Consider the following 22,729-nt stretch of genomic DNA (forward strand, 5'->3'; position numbering starts at 1 on the left):
TTCGCTGTGACTGTGCTGCGCTTTCCGCGCAGGCCTGGCATTTTTTTTAAGGGCCATCATCATTATCCTCTTTATCATCATCACCTTCATCAAAGTGTAGGTGTCGTAGTGGCTTCAGAGCCGCAGGAAACCCGAAATCCGCATGCTTTTTATGTGTTTTTTTTTCGTACCTAACGTGAGGGTTCGTCTCTTACCAATCCAGTACTCATCAGCAGGATCTCCGAATCCATTCGCGTACTCTGTCCAGTTTCGGTAGAAGTAGTAAGCATTGTGTCCGTACTGCCCACGGCGTTGAATGACCTAAAATAGTGAGAATGTCACAGAAATATAAAGTACGGTACCAGTTTGTCATGGTGCGTACGCACCTACTGCGTATTAACAAAGATGCCAATCAAGATGTTGAGGATAATGTTGAATAAAGGCGTATTTTCGAAAACGGCATCACTGAGCTAGGCCGGGTTGTAGTCTAGGTGGGCAGCGTTTCAGGAGAACCACGTTTGCTGGCAATATTCTGCTAGATCTTCTAAACCGCTGCAAACTTCTTGTCAAAACATTGTAAGATTGTAAAAAACGGTATAGCCATGTCATGCCTTAAGTATTCTCTCACTAAGTCGTGTGAACACAAAATGAGTGCCAGTTTTAACGTACAGGTTACGCGTCTTTTAGGTGTAGGTTATCCTTGAGTGGCAGTGGCCACTGTCGCTGAACGCTTAAAGCAATCCATTTTGTTTAGTCCGAGCATGGTTGCAGAAAGCAATAGAAAAAAGCGTGTCGCCGGTATTCCTTATATTCACTGCGTATCGCATAGTCTAATGAAATTAGGGAATAGATACGGCGTTAATGATGCTTTTATGGCTGCCAATCAGCTAGGTAAGATATGTGCCGCAGTACAGAGAAAGAATGAGCGCATGCTAGACAAGAAGCGGACTGATATTTGTCTTGTGAAACATACCAACAAATTTACTGATTGCCGTACGTGGGTGGTGTACAAGATTCCGTTTAGCTGCGGCCGCTTTTAGGTAGTGCAAACGGGTCGCTGTGTTCACCAGAGATTAACGGAACATAAGAGATCGCTAATCGGAGGCTCATCATCTAATCTATCTTTACATTATCGAGAGTGTAAGTGCATGCCAAAATTTGATGAATGCACGAATTTGTACCGGAACTGGAATGAAGAAACGCGTTTAATGATTGAGGCCTGCCATATCGATAATAGTGGTAGCGCACGCGTGAGCCAACCATCGACTAACCTGCATAAAGAAGAAATCAAGTGTCTGAATAGTTATCTCTCACGTAGACCACGACGAGTGCCGGATTGATAGGTTCGCCTATTGCTTGGGCATGCGCAGATAAGTTTTCGTGCATTCTTTCTTTTCCGCCGTTGTGCGCCTTTTCAGTTGATATTCGGCGTTGGTGGTATCTTGACTTCTCTCTGGTGTCTGTGTTTGCACGTCCTGTCTCTTTAACGTAAACCAAAAGCTTGAGGTGTTCGAATCTCAGTAACATTACTGCAATTTTTCTGGCATATACACCTCCACAATTTTTGCCAAAATCTTCGATGTTTGCATTTCCTCCTTATAATACCATGTTATGAACGAATACCCCAGTAATCATTACTTACACTAAGGAATGTATAGTTCCCGGTAAAAGTATTTTCAGAGCACTGAAATTTTTAATCTGGCGAGAGAAAAATCACGAATTTGACAAAATCTTTATTTTGGTCCACATTGAGACACAATTTACACCACGTGGTGCTCTAATAAAAAATCAGGTTTATACTTCCATAAAAAACAAACAAATAGTTCTTTATACATGGCAATTTTTATGATTACAATTGTTGTTTTACCGAGAAAAGTATTTTTGAAGTTGCCCATTGATGACTATCTTCCCATGTTTTCAAACCGCGGCTTCGTCGTTGAAGTTGCCCATTGCCATTGATGGGAAAGCAACAAAAGTTTCAACGTAAGAGCTATTTATTTGCTTTCGATCGAGGTATAAAACTAATTTTTCATCGCAGCACCACGTGGTATGAATTTCCTCTCAATGTGAACCAAAATGTAGCTTATCTCACAGTCGCGATTTTTTCTCGCAAGGTTCAGTTGTCTGAAAATATTTGGCCGGGAAATATATCTTCCGTACAGTAAGTATTGAGTATCGATTACTAGGGTATTCACATAAAGCGCGGTATTACGCGGGAAAAAATTCAACCATAGAACAATTTGGCAAAAATTTTTGTAGGCGTATATGGCAGAAAAATTGCAGTAATGTCAGTGAGATTCAAACACCTTACGCAAACTCATTTGTTAATACGTACACCACGTTTGGCATTGAAACAAGGACGATACTCTCAGAATTAATTTTTAACATACGCCACTGAAACGGCATTCTCCGAAATTCCGAAAGCTCCCACGTGAACAAACAATTTTTCGTTTGCGAAATATTCTAGCAATTTACTGTTTTCCATCGAACAAATCAGCACGATTTCTGTCGATGACATTTCAGATGGTCGCGAAAATGGTAGGGACGTTTGGCATGGAATGACCCATATATAAATAACTTGTCCTTAGTGTGCTGGGATGATGTATGACACATGGTCGAGTTGGCGAACGTGGCGCGGTGCGGAGCGAAGGGCAGCAGGTTCGAATCCCCGGTCGAGATTCCGAAATCTATTTTTATGATTTATTTTTCTTTGCGGCACTTTTCAGTCTCGCTCTCTCTGCACATACGCACACACAGACATATATATATATATATATATATATACACAGAGCGCGAAAATCTACCGACAGTGTCCATATAGTTGCCGTCTGAATAAAATAACGCCCAGTAACTTTCCAGTCTGTACACGTTCCATCAAAGCCCCTTGAAATGTGAGCTGCGTATGGCGGAGAATACAACGGATTTGTGGTCGAAAAATAGTCTACTTTGCTTTTTGGTATTCAATTCCATACTATTTTTTACGACCATGACAGCAAATTGCTAAGCCAAAGGCAGTGATGTATACAGGGTGTCCCAACTATAAAAAAAAGCAGGAACGGCTTTTGGCGAAGCAAACCTAGTACATAATTAATGTTCCCAGTACACTGTAGTATACGCTTCTATGTTTTTTGTTAGCGAGATTGATTAATTAGTCATCATTGTGTTTCCAACTCCACTAGTAGTCAGCTGGTTATCAATATGTGAATATATGTAGGCATGCTGAAATGCCATCTAACTGATATTCAGCAACGTACTAATGGCATGCTAATTCTTTTCCGGCTGATAAAGAAAGCCTACGAAATATTAAAATATCACGTGACCACAGTCCCACCCGCAAAAGAAAGCAGCGCCCTCAAAGTAGCTTGCTGAAAGCAACCGCTTTTCCTTTTGTCAATTGCCAGAGACAGTATTACGCACTTTGGCAAGGGTACGAGAAGAGCGCCAACCGCATTCGTCGCAGTTTTGCCGGGATCCCTCGCAATCAATTGTACGCCACTATCGTTATCCGTATCGCATGGTCCACTGTTCTTATCGATAACGCGGCCGAATCACTGTTCAGATTACGGCTGACTCAGACCAAAGCGGCGCGTTTATTTGACGTGGGAGTGTATACAGGGTGACTCATACGTTTTCCTTCACTTGTCGCCTCACCGTGAGCCAGTTTGAGGGCGCTGCTTCCTGCCGCGCACCGCAGTCAAGTGACGTGTCACGTTTCAGATTTCGCGGGCTTTCTTTATTAACCAAAAAAAAAAAGCGAGCATGCAGTTAGTACGTTGTTGAAAATAGCGCACTTAGATTTCACTTGAACATGTCTACGTATGCCTCATCGACCTTTTATTGATTATGTGAGTACTTGTAGGGTTAGAAGCATAATTAGGACTAATTAATCAAGCCACATTAATGAAAAAAATTGTACAGGCTACTAAAGTTTACTGGAAACAATATGCACTAGGTGTGCTTATCGTAACGACGTCCCCTCTTTTTTTAAATCGTGCAAAGTGATATCTGGGACGCCCTGTATAGAACATGAACAGTCCCTTACTTTTCATTTTTTTTATTATTCGTGCGAAATCTTCAAAAACGATGTGAACGCGCAGAAATGAAGTGAATGCACCTAGTCTGGTCGCGTGATATTTGTTATTTGATGCCGCGAAGAAGAAGCGAATGAGTAGCGGTCGCCGTCACGGGATTCTGGCGCACAAAAAAAAAAAAAAAAAAGAAAAATCGGAAACGCCAACGCCGCAAAAACGAAGTCAGCGCCAATCTCGCACGGGCTGAGGGAAGCTTGAAAGGTCACGTGGTTTTTTTTTTGTTATTTCACCCATGGAAACGCCGCAAAGATGACATACAGGCGTAGCTCGTGCGCTTCGCTTTATTTTTTTTTTTGCCGTGTTTTTGTTTGTTTGTGGTTTGTATCACTAGCGAGTTATTTCCGAAACGATTCATTTCCCAACTTTCTAAAGCAAGGTACCGCCAAATTCATGATCGGTCGTGAGCTTACTCAGCAACAGCGTACCAACCACGAGGCATTCATTGCTTTTTGTATGGTACTCCTCTTTTGGCTAAATGTTACGCACGCACGAGACATATAAGGCTTTCGCTTAAAAAAAAAAAAAGCTACGTTTGTGTAAGTCCTTACCGAGGACGCCATATAGTGAGAGCAAAATGATGAAATGAGCGGCCTACTGTGAGCAGGCGACGTGCTGGTGCGTATTAGAGGGGGAAATCCCTTTTGGTGCCTTTCATGCTTCACTGTAAAGACACCGGTAATCTTGAATCGCTGATCAAAAGTTTATGCGACGAGATTGCTCAGAAATAAATCTTCCTCGCGTATTTAAATCCTATGACCCATTCAATTTAAATTAAGGTTTCAAAAGCACATGGAGGTTCAAGTTAATCATTTCTAACACACGTAGCTCGTTTCGCACATAAAGCTGGACCTGATAGCAGGGGCGGCAGCTTCTAATGTTTCCTTCTTCATCAGACTTGTTTACGAGCTCATATTGATCCAATGCAGTGGGCAAGCGGGAATTGATTACAGAAAGAGACAGAGACTTACTGTCCAGCCTCCGTCATCAGTATCCATGTCGCAGTATACATCCTGCCCCAAAGTGCCAGCAGCCTTGTGGAACACGGTGTACACTCCGCTTGTGTGTTGGCCATTTCCAAGCAAGTCCGCGCAGTCTCGAGGCATGACGGCATCTAAAAGAGAACAATGACCACGAAGTGAGTTGAGCTTTATACACTTATTTTAAGATCACGTCTTGTTTCGTATGATATAGCTCCCGTCGCATTCGTTTCGCCTCGCTCCATAACGCGGCAAGTGCTGAGAGTATCTATTATGAAACGCCAATATTGTTATTGGTGGCGAGATCGACCTATAGGTGGCAGCACCGTCGCCTCGTTAGTGTGGAAACGGGTATCACGTGGTGTGCAAGTGTACGGGGCTGCTCCTCTCACATTGTGATTCTGCAGAACACTCTTCGTTTTCGACTGTGAGGTTTTGTTCGGTGCCACAGTGCCGTACATACCGCACAAAGCCGGGGATACGCTTCCGTTTTTATCTCACCGACGCGGAACGTACGTCGTAAAGTTTGGCTCGTTAGGCTTCGTAACGGCAAGACGCCTTCCCAAGTACGCGATGATCCACAGCAAGCACTGCGACGACGGCGCATTGAAGTGTTCGTGGACGAGAAAGGTGAGCGATAGCTTCGGTACTGTGTGCACTTGTGCTTGTTACTGCTGTGCACTACGAGCGTGAAGACGATGCTGGGGAAAACTTCGGCAGGGGTTCCAATCATGATTCCCCTGTGCTTTGATTGTCATTCACATCGAGAATCAATCCAGAAGAAATAAAAAAATTAATTCACGGAATTTATTCTTTGTCCTTCATATACCGTCTGCGCTGCGAATGCAGTGTTAGTTCGCGCTCAGCTGCGAGTCTATTTAAACGAGTGTCCCCGATCCCTGTCGTAGTTTGCATATCTTCCGTTGTGTTTACAGAGCTAAGATAGCAGTTCTCAGTTCTGCAGAGTGAATACGACCACCGAAACGCGGAAAGTGTGTTTGCATGATCTGGTGCATAGTAAGGAGTATCGTTTTGGGAGCCCTGACACGCCACGTAAGCGATGAAAATGCGCGAGCGTGTTTATTGCCACTGCTGATCTTGACATATATTTTCTCGCTGTCTCTCTTTGTTTATGGGTTCTTGCGGAAGTGGTTGAGGCCTGACGCACTTCCGACATTGTATTTTGGAAGTGAAGTCAATGTCTGGGTAGTGTTGTCAATATACATACCTTAGGGAAGCATTGTAGCTCAGTTATGGGGGTAGGTCCATATTTATGCTTTACAGTGTACTTTGCGTTCTGTCCCCATAATTGGGGCAAGTCAGTTTTTGATAGAAGGGTAAATTGCCCTACTTTCTTGATGTGCAACAGCACAGTAACACAGTGCTTGCACTTGTGAGATGTGCCGAAAGGAAAAGTAAGCAACATATTGTTCAGTCTACTGTTAATATTTACTAGGTGTCACTGATTTCAGAAAACTCACAGGGTCCCCTATGCATTCAGCTAAGACGACTCGAAGGCGAAAGCCATCTTTTTTTTTTCTTCAGTCAATGTATTCATCTTGTACTCCCCCCGTGAACCTTTCTGCACGCCACCTAGTTTAGCACTACCTCCTTGATCGTCGGCCAATCACGGAGGCAGTGCGTCAGGGAAATCGAGGAGGCAGATATTGCTCGCGCACGAGCAATATCTACCTCCTCGATTTCCCTGACGCACGCGTCTTTGTGCTGAGAAAGAATGCCACTTTTTTTTTAAAACTCAGGATTGCGTGCTTTAGTACGCCTGCTCGTAGACTTATTACTACACTGCAAACCGTTTCACACCCTTATAGGTGTATTTGCGATAAAACACCTATCGTACACCCTTTTTCTGTCAATATTATCCGAAAGGGTGTAATGTCTTATTTGCACACCCTTCGCACACCCCTTTTTATTTTTGGGTGTACAATGGGTGTATGTTCTGTTAAACACCCATGGGTGTTCTTTCTGTTAAACACCCATGGGTGTTCTTTCTGTTAAACACCCATGGTGTTCGATTCACGCAGTGAATTGACCCATAGGTGTAAACAGGTATCGTTGTACTGCTGAATGCAATTAACTGAGACACTGAACACCACGGGCAACGCCTCCTGAAACCACGGGTCACCACCCTGTTCGACAAGAGCGTCTTGGTACAGGATACTGTTTCACGAGGCACCTGAGTGTGAAGCTACCTGCTCGTGAATCAGTAATGGTTCACCTTGGTCTGCTAAGCTTGCCACTCAATTTTCATTCTTTTAGTTGTGCATCACAAGTCTGCTGTTATTGCAAAGACGCATGTATTTTGCCTACTTTATCAGGCAAGTGGTAGTGAAAATAAAATATAGCATTGTCGTGCCTGAGGTTCTGAATGCAGTGAGTCAACTGATGTTACTTACTTTGAGCTCACATATATTTAAGCCTTTACATCCCGATTTATTTTTGAGAAATCGTTTCCAAAATAATTTTATTTATTGCTCGATTGGATTGACACGTTGAATGAATGCCCGAAATACATTCGGAATAATATATGTATTTGTTTAGCATTCATAAGCATTTGTTCAGTTTAGAGACAGTTGGCTTCACTGCACTGTGATCATCGCAAACACCTCTCCTAACGCTTAATCTATAGCATATATACACAGTGAAATTTCGTTGATACGATTCTGCATAATACGTTTTTCAGCCTAATACATTTTCGTTTTTATTCCCTGCCAACATCCCCTGAAAATAGTGCATTTTCATGCGTTTAATACCATCACATTTTTGCCAAAACTGGATAACACGACCGCGAAAGTGGATCTTGACCGATATATCGAGAAATCCTGCGTTTATTCCTCGGTATGCCAGCTCGCACCGCGTTCCAACAGCCCACGATCTGCGCGTAGCAGAGCCGCTGAGGCCACAGCAGCATCAGTTTAGCGGCGTAAACATCGCTGCTAGGCGATCTTTTCTTTGAGATTATATATATATACATATATATTGCCGCTTTGGGAGGGCCCCCCCCCCCCCTCCAGTGAAGGAAGACTTTAAGCCCTGCTTGTAGTCATGCAATCTTACTGTGTCGTCGCAATGCTTACTGCGATTTGAATACACTGTGTAAAGCATAACAAAACATAACACTGCCGCAGAAAGAAAGCTGCGCCCACGCGTCCCAACAACGGCTGGGGCGCCACCTCCTCGGCCGGCACAGCCGCCGCGCGTGCGCAGCGCGCGGAGCAGCTCTATCCCCACGTGACTTATGCAACGCGCTCAGACACACCAAGGTCGATTCAAATAGGTCGCGAAGCTTCAGCCGAAAAACGGTTCAGAACCTATTGCAAACGACATCAGCAAGGGGAGTTATGGGTGCTGCGATTGAAGCGCGACTATGTTTGGAGGGAACAAACACTAAGAGCGAAAAACCAAGTTTTATTCAAACGTAAAGCAATCTTTATGTTTTACAAATTACATTTATTTCCCGAACAATATTATGTAGGTGCAATGTGCCAAGAATCTACGACAGTGTTTATTTCTTACGAAAAACCCTTTTTCTTAGCGCCCCCTGAAGAGAGGCGCACGTCATTGTCATTCAGTGTAGCCCTTGCGGTGCATGGAAAGGCGCGCTCGTAAGTTCGTCTGCGGCGACACGCCCCCTCAGGTGTTCTGGTGTTTAGCACTTGCATGCGTTCTGTGAATTATTGTGGTGAGAATTTGATTTTCGTGTGCGCGAAGTTGCGAGGTGCGTTTCATCGTTGGTGAACGTGTTGGCTACGGTGTTCAACGGACAACGGCACGAGGCGGCTAACATTTCACGCCGAACGCTTTCCTCGGTACTCGCGGAAGCGATGTGGTGTTCCAAGGATGCAATAGCAACACGTGTGCGCCTGGCGAGCCCTCTCTTCTAGATAAGACACCGGGGCAACGGTTCGGAATAGCGTGCTTGCTGAATTTTCATGGATCAGTATTCCTGCTGCCCGGTTTCCTTCGTGAACACGCGGTGCCTACTTTATTTCCTGTTATCGGTGAGCAGATCCTTATCTGTCGCGCTACAATTCGCATGTCGTGACACGTTACACGTAAGGTTAATTTATCGGAACAAAAGGCAAAACATAGTGCACGTAGTGTACGCACTTTTTGAACTTATTACGACATTTGTTGCTCATATTGTAGTGTGTGTTAAATTGCGTTAATGTGACCATTGAATAAAACTGAAATATCATTATTTTGGCGTGACCAGGCGTCATTTCTTCTCGTTAGAACTGAAGCACACATGCAATGCGCTCTTTAAGTCCCCTGCGCATGTGAGAAGCAAATAAGCAACGCTGCAAACATGAGAGGTACGCTGCTGCCTACTTTATTCACGCTGTGGAAGATGACACGAACGCAGAATAAAAGCTCACAGAATAAAGTTTCCTGGTAAAACCAAGGCGAATTGCACGACGGTACACTTAAACACCACTGTTTAGTCACGGGTTGACATTAGTTTAGCTAGCGTTGGCTTCAAGCGCATTCGCCAAGAGCTTGCCGGCTCGCCGTCGCGCGAGTCCTTAGCGATCAGGGGCCTAAGAGAAATATTGTGAGGTGAAATTTCGCGCTAGTGCCAACAAAATGACGTCCCTTTTTTACCGGATATTGCGTCACATCCGCTTTATTTTATGTTCCGCCGGAAGTGTTCCCTCCTCACACAGATGGCGCTAAGCCCCATGAGCAGCCGATGAGCAGCCATTTTCTGAACGTATGGGCTTCTATGGAAGCTTCGCTACCATTGGACACACCGCCGGACTCTACCGTTTTCTGCGTGTGTTGTGCATCGCCTCCCGATCGGTCGAGTTTTGCAGTCGGTGTTTCGGTTGTTTGAAGTGAGCCTGCGCTGTGTGCTCGTCCTTTACCTTCTGCCAGTGCTGCTTATTACGAAGATGCACTATACTCAAAGGGAGACCTGCAGCTTCATATCGTGGAGCACTCGAACTGAAACGGTATGTACCACTATCACGTTGCTACGGCGAGCGCTTTGTTAACTCCGAGAGAGCGATCTAATGCCGTTAACTAAGCTTTTCTTAACTGGTTGACGATCGGTGAGCGTTTGTTAACGTAGCGAGCATATGTGAGTGTATTGTTTCATCGGGATGAAGGCAAAGTTGTGTGACAGGCGCGGGCAAGCTTTGCTTTGTTTGGTGTTGAAAGCAGTGTGCGCATGCTGGGCTGTGATTCGGAGGGGGATTTGAACGCAGTTGTGGCGGTGCCCTCCTGTCGGCGGTGGTGTTGGAAGGGGGCCCTGCTCTCGATGAAGCACTATTTTGATTTAAGAATAGTTGGGTTGTGACGGCGCCTGTTACCTCTAAGCGTCAAGCGTGTCTAAGGCGCGTATGCTTCGGCGTGTTGGTAATCCAAGTGCATTTTTTTTTTCGCACAAGAAAAAAAAAAAAAACCCAGGACAGAAAATAACGACATGGTGTCCGCGTCGTTCTTTTCCGTCCTTGTTCGTTTTGTGCGCTAAAAATACCGTGATGCTCGGGTTGATGCGTGTGGGTCATTTTAACGCAGCATGTTGCTTCGTTTTAGGTACGCCGCGCGAAGCTCGCCGAAGTGCTAATACATTCCGTTTCGTTAAATTCGTACCGATGTTTTAATTCATCCGTAACATAAGTTGCCTGATAATGCCTGCACCCGTGCATGGGGAGCCGTTCGTAAAACTTGACTTAGTATTCGAATGAATTTTTCATGTCTATGTGTGGCCGAATCGCCTTACCTACCTGAACTGTGCAAGCGCTAGTTCGAGCATCAGTGTGCACTTAGACGGGCGCAGGGTTCCCCATCAGGGAGGAGGGGAGTAGGAAGCTTAATCGCTGCCCCCCTCCCCCCCCCCCTTACTAAAAACTCAAAGTATGGGGGCAGACTTCGCCCCCCCCCTCTGTCTGAATTGACTGGGGGGGGGCGCCCCCCCCCCCAGTCAATTCGTGCGTACGCCTGAATGCCCGCGTTCGAGCACAATTTATTTTATTCTGTTTGTTTCCATTATGTCTAGCTTTCTTTATTTTGTTGTGGTTATTAAGAGTTATATGCGCCTCGCCTCGCTTTGGCGTTGTAACTTCGCTAAATACTTTTACGTGTACAAACATTAAAAAACGCAGTTTGTGCGATTACCTCCAATGATATTATTTGGTAAATGACAAGCCTAATGATTTATCAGATATTTTAAATTCTCCAATCATCTTCAAGGCTGCAAGTTACAGCCATGAAGAGAAGTCCTTCTGCATAGTTTTGTTTTATACGCTTTCTATCTCTGTGCAGGAATCCTTCATGCCACTAAAGAATGCTCCTTTTTCTTTAAAAATGCGGATGATATTTGTCAAATAGTACTTTCTCTTTCCCAAACAAGCAAATTGCACGTAGAAAAGCTGTTAATTCTCTCCAGTTACTTATGGGGCATGTTATGAGCTTCATATTTGGATGGTACTATCGTGAGCAATATGAGCTCGAACACGCGAGCGCGTGGCGAACAGCCTTGAATCTTACGTCGGCTGATTCGCAGCGGTGGCTGTCGGAAACAAAGTGGAAAGGGCGCCGTGCTTCCACTAGCTGTTGACCCTCCCGCTTCGATATTGTTGATGCGAAACAGCATCTTATAAAGTGTCAGTGGCCGCTAGCGGTGATATGAATTCCTATCAACGCGAACAGCCACATCAGACTAGGTAGCTGCTGAGATATCGGCTGTGACGTAGCCTGCCACGATGCGCAGGCCATGCTTGCGCATCGGTATCTCGGTGGTGTCGGCTGAGGATTTTGCTGCGCCTCATTTATTTATTTTGTTATCATTGCTATCGGTCATTGGCACGCAATCAGCGACATCTCGCAGCAATGCTAGCGAGGCGGGAGTACCAACAGTCAGCGGAACAGCGCCCCCCCCCCCCCTCTCCCCTCCAGTTTCGGCAGCGCCATCCGCGTATCACCCTATCTCAGTTTTAAGGCTATTTTCCACGTGCTCGCATGTTCGAGCTCATATTACTCACGATAGTACACGGTACAGAAACTGTTATTTACTGAAACAAATAATTGAAGTCTGCGTAGCGCTTTCCAGACAATGATCTTTTTTATTTTTTATCATGCAGGGAGAGAGCGTTCCAATAACACCTTGCATTGTCTACGATGGCCCCGATCTTCCCTATGCAAGCAAGCTTTTCCTCCATGTGGACACAGAACTACTCTTCAGTGTGTCCAATGCCGAAGAATGAGTAGCTGCACTCATGGCAGCACATTGGCTGTTAAATATCGACTGCCATCACAAGGCGTTCAACGTTCTCGTCGCTGTTGAATGGCTCCTTCTTGGCCAGTGGGTAATGACTCCGAGGACACAAGTAGTAAAGCTCTTGAACATTTTCAAGAAAGCCTAGAAAATAGGCCTTAGCTCTGCTAAAGTATGTTGCCACCTGTGATTAACTCGAGCCTAAGCCATAAAGGTATATATTCATATGGTAACGAGTAGTTATTTCTTTTACATTATACAGATACGAATACTATGGCGGTACTAGTATTTCATTTCAATTTCTTGCTCATTTTCTTGTGACATTTTAATACAAGCCATTTTGTCTCTGCCAATTTCAACATGTTCTCGCTGGTCATTCCACTTTGTGGTTATTGGCTTAGTTTTTATATTCAAAGGACTTTGTGACTTTTTTTGCAGTAGTTTTAATAATTGAGATCTTTTGCTATTGAAACTTTAGCTTAACAAATTTCCAGTACTTGTCAGTGAAATCAGTACATCCTTTATTGTTTTAAAATTTATTTTTGACCTATATGACAACTTTAAGTTTTGTCAATATTTTTTAAAAGAAATAAATACTAGTTTTATTCAATTACCAATGATTCTGTTGTCTTTGCTTGGAAAAGGATAATCTTTCAATTTCTCTGAACATGCCCGTGTAAAATTTGATTCTACTGTTGTTATGTAGGTAATGCTTCTGCAGTGCTGTCGTGGTCATAACGTCCCTATTCCCATGCATTTCCTGCATATTACCGCATTCAGCATGCGCAGCAACGTGCGCGTCATGGCCCGACTGCTCATTTTTTTGTGTTGGAGCCACAATCCATTGCTTTTGAGAAAGTGGGAAAGATTTCATGATTCCAGCATTGTGCACAGTTTTCTACTTCACTCATGTACTTTCCCAGAAAAGAGATAATATGGAGGCCTGCTGTGGAAAACGACACTGAGGCCTTATATTGTTGCGTAAGTTGTCACGGAGCATTGATACCCTGCTCGTGTATCAGCTACAGCTGTGTTATGGCAGTGTTTACCCTACTAAAAAAGTCGACAACAGGCACAATGGTGTGGGCACTGCTGGAATTTTGAAATATTATCAATCCACTTTCTCATCAAGGGATTGCACATTTCTGAACTATCTCCTTAACAGGAGAACGACCAGACCGTACCTTGTGTGTTCCAGTTGATTCCAAACACATACACTGAACTGATGTTATGCGGCCCATTTAAGACGATGGCACTTTATTTTATCAACTGCATAAGTGCAGGTATAAGAAGTGGCACCAATATTTCCCTTCTTGGGAAGGGCAACTACAGTGGGAAAATTCATTCTGGGGTGCGCCCAAAGGAACCAGATGTCTGTAGTGCCCCAAGGGGGCTGACAGGGAAGAAGGTTCATTTGTGCTTCTCCCTGTAACTGCTACCTTTTCGAGGGAGTTTTTATCTATTACACCCCACTTTCACGGGTGTAGCTTGTTCTAAGACCCATACTGCACTATACGGCTGTGTTACAATGAAGCATGTTAAATTGAATTCCTCATTATGAAGCGGAAATGACGCCCTTGCTTCATATTTTGACACAAACACCTTGGTCGTTTGTGCTCCATGTCATTTGTGCTCTTTGTTTGGCGGCATACGCGATGCCGCTCTGCACACTCGAGAAAGGTCATTGAATACCATAGAATTTGTCTCGGATGTACGAGCTCTGTGTTTATTAAAGCTTGACTTTATTTTGTACTATTGGATAACTGTGTGAACATCTTGCAATATGTGTCAACACATTTTAGGTAATTACTTTGTATTCAGTCTCGATTGCACTGTATATGTAAGGGCCATATATGCTGTGCTTCATATGCACCATAAAATCAGTGCTGCTGCCAGGATTTTCCCTCTGTGGCAGGAGCCACTATAATAGGTCATGCGCCCTTGAAAGGACTAGCTGAAGGGTGAGCTTTCTAGCGTTTCAATGGGAGCCAACTGGGGGGGGAACCACTGGAATTATGGAAATTTTTGCCTGGGTGTTTCGGTGTAATTGTGCATAAACACCCTAACGCCCCTTTTCTCGTTTGGGTGTAATGTGCTTTTACACCGTACACCCTTTTTTTTTCATTTGGGTGTAATATGCTTTTACACCCAACCACACCCATTGGGTGAAAGTTTGAAATTACACCCATTGTATAGGTGTAATCCTGCTTGGTACACCTATTTTTTGGGGTGTAGGGGTGTGAGTTTTAGACACCAAGTTATACCCATACGGGTGTAAAGTGGTTTACAGTGTAGAGCTGTGCGAATAGCAAAATTTTGGGTGCGAAGCGAATTCGAATATTGAAGTGTGAGTGCGAATCGAATCGAATATTTTTCAAATATTTTTCGAATATTTCTAGAATATTTTTCGAATATTTCGAAGCGAAATTGCAGTTAGAGAGGATTCCTAAGCATATTTTTATGAGATAGCAACAGGAAAGTGTTTCTTTTCGCTAGGTTGATGAAGCACAGACGGGATGGTGTTACATAGTTTTATTATAGAGAATGAGGCAATGTAGAGCTCGAATTCTATTTATGTACATGATTTGGTGCAACCAAAGTGTTGCCGACAACACTTAACACGTGACAGGCAAAGATTACGTTTCCTCAGCCACATCAGTTGGGCTTCCACAGAACTTGAAAGAGAGGGCTCTTCCAAGTTCTGTGAAAGCCCAACTGATGTGGCGGACAAGGGTGTGCTCCCTTCAAGTCCGGAGTTCCAAACCTGCCTCGTAGACGTCAATATATAAGAACATCTGAAATTTTGGATGCTAAAAAAGCTTCGGCTTCCGATTTTTCGGACTTCCTGCCCAAATTTTAGCTCCCAAACAGCATTAATTGAGCCCCCACCTCTGCGACATCTTTCATCTCCATGTTGGAACCAGCGTTTTCTTGACCGTAGCAGAGCTTGAAAGACAGCTTTTCCGCAATACCGAAGTGTGATGAGGTGAAGCATTTTAAAAATCTGATGGGGTCACTTTCAATCTGACGTTGACTGTATTTGTTTTGGGGAAGTTCGAATAGTTCGAATAGTAAAATTCCAGTGCGAATCGAATCGAATAGCAAACCTTATTCGAAAAATATTCGAAATTTCGAATATTCGCACACCCCTACTTATCACTATCGTTACCACAGTGTCAGCTAAGCTGGCGCTGGTTACCGTCACATGTATACTTGTGCTCCTTTAGTCTGGTGTTTACGCGTCATGCACAATAAACAGTTTGAAAGCAGCGCTCTTTACACTGAAGCCCTGCCGCTGTCTTCTCCACTTTTTTCGTTCTGTTACACGAGTTGCAAAAGACAACCAATGCGGCTGTATTTTCGAAGGCATTCAAATTGTGGTTGCGTCTAATTGGAATCTGGATCGCCGACTAACGCTGAATATACAATATTAGCCAAATAACTGCGATTCAAATTTAAAACTGGTTACCGTAATGTACGTTATTTTGTATCGAACGCCAATATTTTTATTTCGAACCAATTCATAATTTCTCAGCTGATGTTCCAGCTGCGTCTAGGATGTAGGCCGAAGTGCTATCATATGTCCTTAGAGATAGGCGCTCTTTACACGGAACTAGACCGGCCGATGGGCCGAACACACTGATTTAGAAGGGGATGGAGCATGGAAAAAGCCAGCGTCTCTAAGATTTTATGTTGTACTTATGACGTCCAGCAACAAGAGATATAGACATTTACCCTGAAGATGAGTCTCGAAGTCCTTTGCTAACTGCTGTATGCGATGTCGAATGCTGCCGAACGAAGCCCTTGTCTTCGGTTCTGAGAGTGCGGTCCTTGCCGCGGCAGCGATGATGCAGACAATAACGACTGTACGTGTCATAGTGTGCTGTGCCGGGTACCTGTATGGTGGGAAGAACGTAATTTCGTTGTAAAAGACGTAGTTAATACACACGAAAAAAAAAAAAAAACGTTATCTAATGTTTACGTTCCATCAATCCGCAATGCTACACTGAAGCAGCGCAGTGCGTGCGCCACTCGCCATAGGCCGACTGCAGCCTGTACATTTATAAAAACTTGACTACTCGTGAGAAACCGCGGAGTTATATTTTACTGCAGATTTAGTTACCAGAGATTCAACGCAGCCACTGTGGCTGAACGCTAAAAAAAAGTCATTTTCGCCGAGTCCGAACTTGGCTGCAGAAAGCAATCCGAGTGAGAAGAAGCGCGTCGTAGCTATTCTTTACTGCCAAAATTTATCGCACGGAATAAACTTGGAAGTAGTATGGCGTTAATGTTGCTTCTACGGCTGCCACTAAGATGTGTAACATATATACCGCCGTGCAGAGATAGAATAAGCAGGCAGTGGACAAATGTGAGACTGAAATTTGTTTCGTTAGGCACGCCAACAACTTTACTGGCAGCCGTACAGGTGTGGTGTATAGGGTTCCTTTCGGATGCGGCCGCTTCTACGCGGGACAGACGGGCCGCTGTGGCAACGAAATACTATGGGAGCCTAAGGGGCTGTTAACCGCAGGCTCCCCATCAAATGTTTCGTTACATTGTCGAGACGGTAGTGAACGCCGAAAATTCGATTAGTGTGCTGTCTTATGCAGGCCCAAGAACGAACGAAATCGTCTAACTGTTGAGGCCTGACATATCGTAAGCACTGGAAACACATGCGTCAGCCAGCCTTGGATTATCTTGCACAAAAAACAAATGAAAAGCTTAGGAACTTATCTCTGACGGTCAACCCCGCGTGTACCAGATTGGCAAGTGGCGCTGCCCAATATGCAGATGCGCAGATAAGTTCTTTGTGTACTTTCTTTTCCGCCCCAGTGCGCGCTTTCTGTTGACGGTGTCTAGTTGCGTTGTCCGCTTCTCTCGTGTCCGTGTTTGCGCGCCTTAATTTTTTTTATGATGAATTATTACCAACTAGTTCTCCGTTCTGTTGTCTATGTGATGGTTGTTTCATCATAAATAGTGAAAGAGTAACGATCTCGATGGCGAACGGCTGTTCTTTAAATATAGCCGTTGATGAGTTACTTGACCTTCGAGATTAGCGAGAATATTGCAACTGAAGCGAGGACAGGCAATAGATTGACGAAGAATTCTTTCAGAAGGATTGGTCTTAACCCAAAAGGGAGCGCCTACCGCAACGCGGATATTTGCGGCAATAGTTTTTTATGGGTGAGTTGGTTCGTCATGGAGGAAGGAAGGACCAGCGCGAACAGACACCTGCAAGTGAAACGGCACGTGCACACAAGCGCGACTGACGACTGGATTTACTGGAAAAACAACGCAGCTTATAAATTACCGAGTGAAGCATAGGAAATAAAGAGGAATAAGATAGGAAGTTTTAAAGCGGAAATTTCAAACCGGGCCACACAACCTGCGCACTTACTGACGTGCGCAACTAAATGTGCGCACGTCTGTAACCACAAAACACCCTTTGTCCAGTGTTCCGCGGGAGTGGTATATTGCGTTATCATTTCATGTGCGATGTCCTACGCCGGCAAAACTGGACGCTATGTCAATGACGGTAAGGGGAACACGCACACAAATCGGAGAAACGGAATGAGAAGTACACCCATTTAGTTGCGCGCAGCAATAAGTGCACATGTCGCGTCGTCCGGTTAGAAAGGGCGACGTTTCTAAGTGAAAGTAAAGGCAAGGCTGCGCGCCTCATTCTAGAAGCCGATCATCTTAAGAAATTTGGTAAGTGCTTTTAGGGCCCCTTCTCTTGCTCACGTTGTTGCTGAAATTCGTCTTCTGGATGCGGCTATTGGCTTTCGGATTTCAGAGGAAAATTAAAAATGACGTTTTCTTGCGCTCTTTCCTTGGTTGGCGTTTTTGCGCGTTGAATTGTTGACACGCTGTAAACCGTGTTATTTCAATCCTGTTTATTTCCCGTGCTTTATTATGGCATTTATAAGATTTGTTATTCTGCCACAAGTTCAGTCGTCAGTCCGCGCCTGTGTGCACGTGTCGTTTCTCTTGTGGGCGTCTGTTCGCGCTGGTACTTACTGCCTCCGCGGACAACCGTGCCCGCGATACAAACGCCATAGAAGCAGCGTTTCGCAGGTATTTTATCTGCTTAAACGGCAATCCGGGTGATATGACGTGCAAAAGAAAACAACTAGGGGTGTGCGAATATCAAAATTTTCGAATACGAATCGAATACGAATATCCACTTTCGAATATCGAATCGAATATCGAATATCAAAGGAAAAATGCCTCCACAGTAACGATATTTTATTTAACATGTAGCTATTTGAAAAAAAGACTAACAGCCTGACTGGCATCAAAACATACACTGCTATCTCCAGAACACAATGTCCAGGCTAACACAATGCACATCACAACACAAGCAAATATCACGGCACAATGAAAGTAGTGACTAGATGTTATCATGAAGAAATATGAGTTGCTCCACATGATCAGGCAGCAGGCGCTCCCTTCTAACAGAGACACCCCCCCCCCCCTGCCACTGAAAAGGCACGCTCGCTTGGAACAGAAGTGGCTGGTATAGGGAGGTACAGGGGTGGTCAAAAGTTCCCAGGCCGCAACGCCCGGCCGCGGAGCAGCAGCTCGCTACTATCGGGGCGCTGCTATCGCAATCACGCCTTGGCGCACGCTGGCGTCCAGCGTGTGCGTGGAGGGAGGGGGGGTGCATCCCTCTCTCTTTGTTGTTGTATGTCATAAGAAGCTAGGTATGAACTACTAGTGTGCAGCGCTGCTTATTCCACTAAGGTGTTCCAACTAGCCCAAACACAAGCTCTTCTGAATAGCTTCGACCATGCTCGTATGCAGCGAATTGGCCTGCGCAGACGGCTGATAGAACCACCGCAGTGCCAATGGAAAGTTAAACGCAAGATATTGTTTTCCAGGCAGCCTAAAACCACGGTAATGTATATGGTGCCTAGCTAAATGTGGCCGCAATGATGATGCGTCAGTTTTCCGGAAGACTGCCGCCTCGCTACACGCTGCACAATAGTGAAGCACCGAAGAGCGGACAGTGAGGGAACATGACGCACCAAGTTTATACGTCGCTTTCTTATCAAGGAGAGCAAGAAAGGGAGAGCGATGCACTCCCTCCTCCTCCCCCCCCCCCCCCAATTCACGCACACGCTCGACGCCAGCGTGCGCCAAGGAGTGATTGCGGTGATAGCGTCCCGATAGTAGCGAGCTGCTGCTGCTCGGCCGGGCGTTGCGGCCTGGGAACTTTTGACCACCCCTGTACATGGGGCAAAGCTTTGCCAGACTGGGTTATCTGAAGGTGCCAGTCCGCCACCAGTCACATGGGTCACTGTCTTTCTTCAGAAGTGGTCCCGCACAGTGAACGAGTGGTAGTGCCGAACGTTACGGCCGCATAATATTGTCGCGATGCAACGTGAGGAAAAGACAAGAAGACCTTTCGGCAGCGAAACAGCGTGTTGAAAATCAGCTGAACAGGCGGAACGTCTTCTTCGTCTTCAACTAATCACAGCCCCACTAGATGGTGTCCGTTAAAGCCCCCCATCGTCGTCGTCGTCCACATGTAGTATACACGCGTCATTTGCCTCTCCCTAAAGGAGCATCGCCCCGATGCTAAATCAGAAATGCAGCTTTTTTTTTAAACAAAGGTCTCGCACAATCACTCGCTGACATATGGCTTCATGCGCATAACATGCACAAGTTCAGGACGGTGCTGGGTACGCTTCGTACAATGGGGACTGTCGGGGACGACTTCGTAGGTGACATCACTCAGGCGTCGCAATACTCGGTATGGTCCGAAGTATCGCCTTAACAGCTTTTCGGATAGTCCTCGTTTCCGTATGGGCGTCCAAACCCATACTCTGTCGTCGGCTTGGTAAACAACTGTTCTGCGGTGAGCATTGTAGCGGCCTGCGTCGTAGTCTTGTTGCTGGCGGATCCGCAAGCGGGCAAGTTGCCTAGCTTCTTCCGCGCGTTGCGTAAACACATCGGCGTCGGTGTCAGTGTCGTCACATTCGTGCGGTAGCATCGCGTCCAGCATAGTCCGCACCTCCCGTCCGTGAACGAGGCTGAACGGAGTCATGCGAGTCGTTTCTTGCTTGGCCGTGTTGTACGCAAACGTGATATAAGGCAAGATTTCGTCCCAATTTTTATGTTCAACGTCAACGTACATTGAAAGCATGTCTTCAATCGTTTTGTTTAGACGCTCTGTTAACCCGTTCGTTTGCGGGTGGTAGGCGGTGGTTTTACGATGAGTTGTTCCACTCAGCATCAAGACGTGATCCAAAAGAGCTGCCGTAAATGCGGTTCCTCTGTCTGTGATCACGACAGTTGGTGCACCATGCCTCAGTACAACGTTCTCGACGAAAAATCGTGCAACCTCCGCTGCTGTGTTTCTCTGAATAGCCTTTGTTTCGGCATAACGGGTGAGGTAGTCGGTCGCGACGATAACCCAGCGGTTTCCTGCACTTGAAGTTGGAAGTGGACCCAAAATATCCATTCCAATTTGGTCAAACGGTGTTCGTGGGACCTGAACGGGTTGCAGGAGGCCAGCTGGCTTAGTCGGGGGTGACTTGCGTCGCTGGCAGTCGAGGCAAGTACGAACGTGGTGCTTCACGGATGTGGTGAGTCGTGGCCAGTAGTACCTTTGCTGTACTCTGGCCAATGTTCGCGTGTAGCCTAAGTGGCCAGAAGTCACCTCGTTGTGGCATGCCTGAAGTACTTCGGTGCGAAGTGATGCCGGGATGACGAGCAAATAGGTGGATCCGGTCGACGAAAAGTTTCTTTTGTAGAGTACTCTGTCTCGCAAACAAAACGATGACAATACTCTTGCGGAAACCCTAGGTGCTTTCTGAGATCTTCCGTCTAAGTAATTAATTAGACCAAGCAACTCAGGGTCGTCACGTTGCTGCTGCGCAATGGCGGACGTGTCGAGAACACCAAGGAATGCTGTTTCCTCCTCATCGGGTAGAACAGCCGACTCAATCGGTGACCGGGACAGACAGTCAGCGTCCATATGTCGCTTCCCCGACTTGTGCACGACCGTCATATCGAACTCCTGGAGCCGCAGACTCTAACGCGCTAATCGCCCGGTAGGATCTTTAAGGTTTGTCAACCAGCACAGAGAATGATGGTCGCTAATAACTTTGAAGGGGCGGCCATACAAATACGGGCGAAATTCGTAACCGCCCATACCACGGCGAGGCATTCCTTCTCAGTCGTGGAGTAATTAGCCTCTGTGCGTGTTAGCGTTCTGCTTGCATAGGCGATTACTCTTTCAGCGTCCTCCTGCCATTGCACAAGGACAGCTCCCAGTCCTACATTGCTGGCATCAGTGTGAAGCATCGTAGGGGCTCCCTCGTCAAAGTGTGCAAGCACCGGAGGCGTTTGTAGACGCTGGCGCAGATCATTAAAAGCAGCTTCCTGCTCCTCTTTCCATTCAAAGGCAACGTCTTCTCTTGTGAGACGAGTTAATGGTGACGCAATGCGTGCGAAGTCCGCGATGAACCGCCGATAATAGGCACAGAGGCCCAGAAGCGCCTGACAGCCTTCTTATCGGACGGGACAGGGAACTGTGCTACGGCTGTAATTTTTTCAGGATCTGGACGAACGCCTTCGTGACTGACGACATGACCAAGGAATTGCAGTTCTTCAAAGCAAAAGTGGCACTTCTCTGGTTTCAATGTTAGACCAGCGGACCGTATGGCTCGTAAAACCACTGCAAGCCTTTCAAGGTGCTCGTTAAATGTTGCGGAAAACACTATGACATCGTCAAGATAGACTAAGCAGGTTTTCCATTTCAACCCAGAAAGCACGGTATCCATGAGCCTTTGAAAGGTAGCAGGCGCCGAGCACAAACCGAAGGGCAAGACTTTAAATTCATATAAGCCATCTGGCGTCCGAAAGCGGTCTTCTCGCGGTCTCTCGGGTCTACCTCGATTTGCCAATATCCGCTCCTCAGGTCCATTGAAGAAAAGTAACGAGCATGTCGAAGTCTGTCGAGAGAGTCATCTATACGGGGGAAGCGGATACACATCTTTCTTGGTCATCTGATTTAGCTTCCTGTAGTCCACGCAAAAGCGGAGGCTGCCGTCCTTTTTCTTGACTAGGACCACTGGCGATGCCCAGGGGCTCTTTGATGGCTGAATGGACGTCATCTTCAAGCATTTTGTCGACTTGTTGTTGTATCGCTTCGCGTTCTTTTGGAGCCACGCGATAAGGGTTCTGGTGAATAGGTCTCGCAGTGTCTTCGGTGATTATCCGATGCTTGGTAAGAGGCGTGCGACCAACTCTTGATGTGGACGAAAAGCAGTCTTGGAATTCCGCTAGTAGCTGAAGGAGTCTCCGTCGCTCGTTATTTGACAAAGTAGTGCTAACGTCAAGAACGGGTGCTGGATCAAGTTTTGGCGCTTGGTCGAGTACCGACAAACAGCCTTGGGCTTCCACGACATCGTCAAAGTAGGCGACGGCCG

General features: G+C 45.8%; 1 protein-coding gene across 1 annotated transcript in view; it reads right to left on the reverse strand.

Annotated features, from left to right (window-relative positions):
- The window catches only part of LOC119390592 (angiopoietin-4), a 40,807-nt gene that overhangs the window by 16,438 nt on the left and 1,640 nt on the right, over positions 1 to 22,729 (reverse strand). Inside the window, exons 2-4 of the mRNA XM_037658185.2 lie at positions 16,023 to 16,183; positions 5,039 to 5,181; positions 195 to 300 (exon numbers count right to left, since the gene is read on the reverse strand). Of these exons, the coding sequence (XP_037514113.2) occupies positions 195 to 300; positions 5,039 to 5,181; positions 16,023 to 16,183 (410 nt within the window). The remainder of the gene's footprint in view (positions 1 to 194; positions 301 to 5,038; positions 5,182 to 16,022; positions 16,184 to 22,729) is intronic.

Source organism: Rhipicephalus sanguineus, chromosome 4 (assembly GCF_013339695.2).
Source record: "Rhipicephalus sanguineus isolate Rsan-2018 chromosome 4, BIME_Rsan_1.4, whole genome shotgun sequence".
In the NCBI taxonomy this organism is placed as follows: domain Eukaryota; kingdom Metazoa; phylum Arthropoda; class Arachnida; order Ixodida; family Ixodidae; genus Rhipicephalus; species Rhipicephalus sanguineus.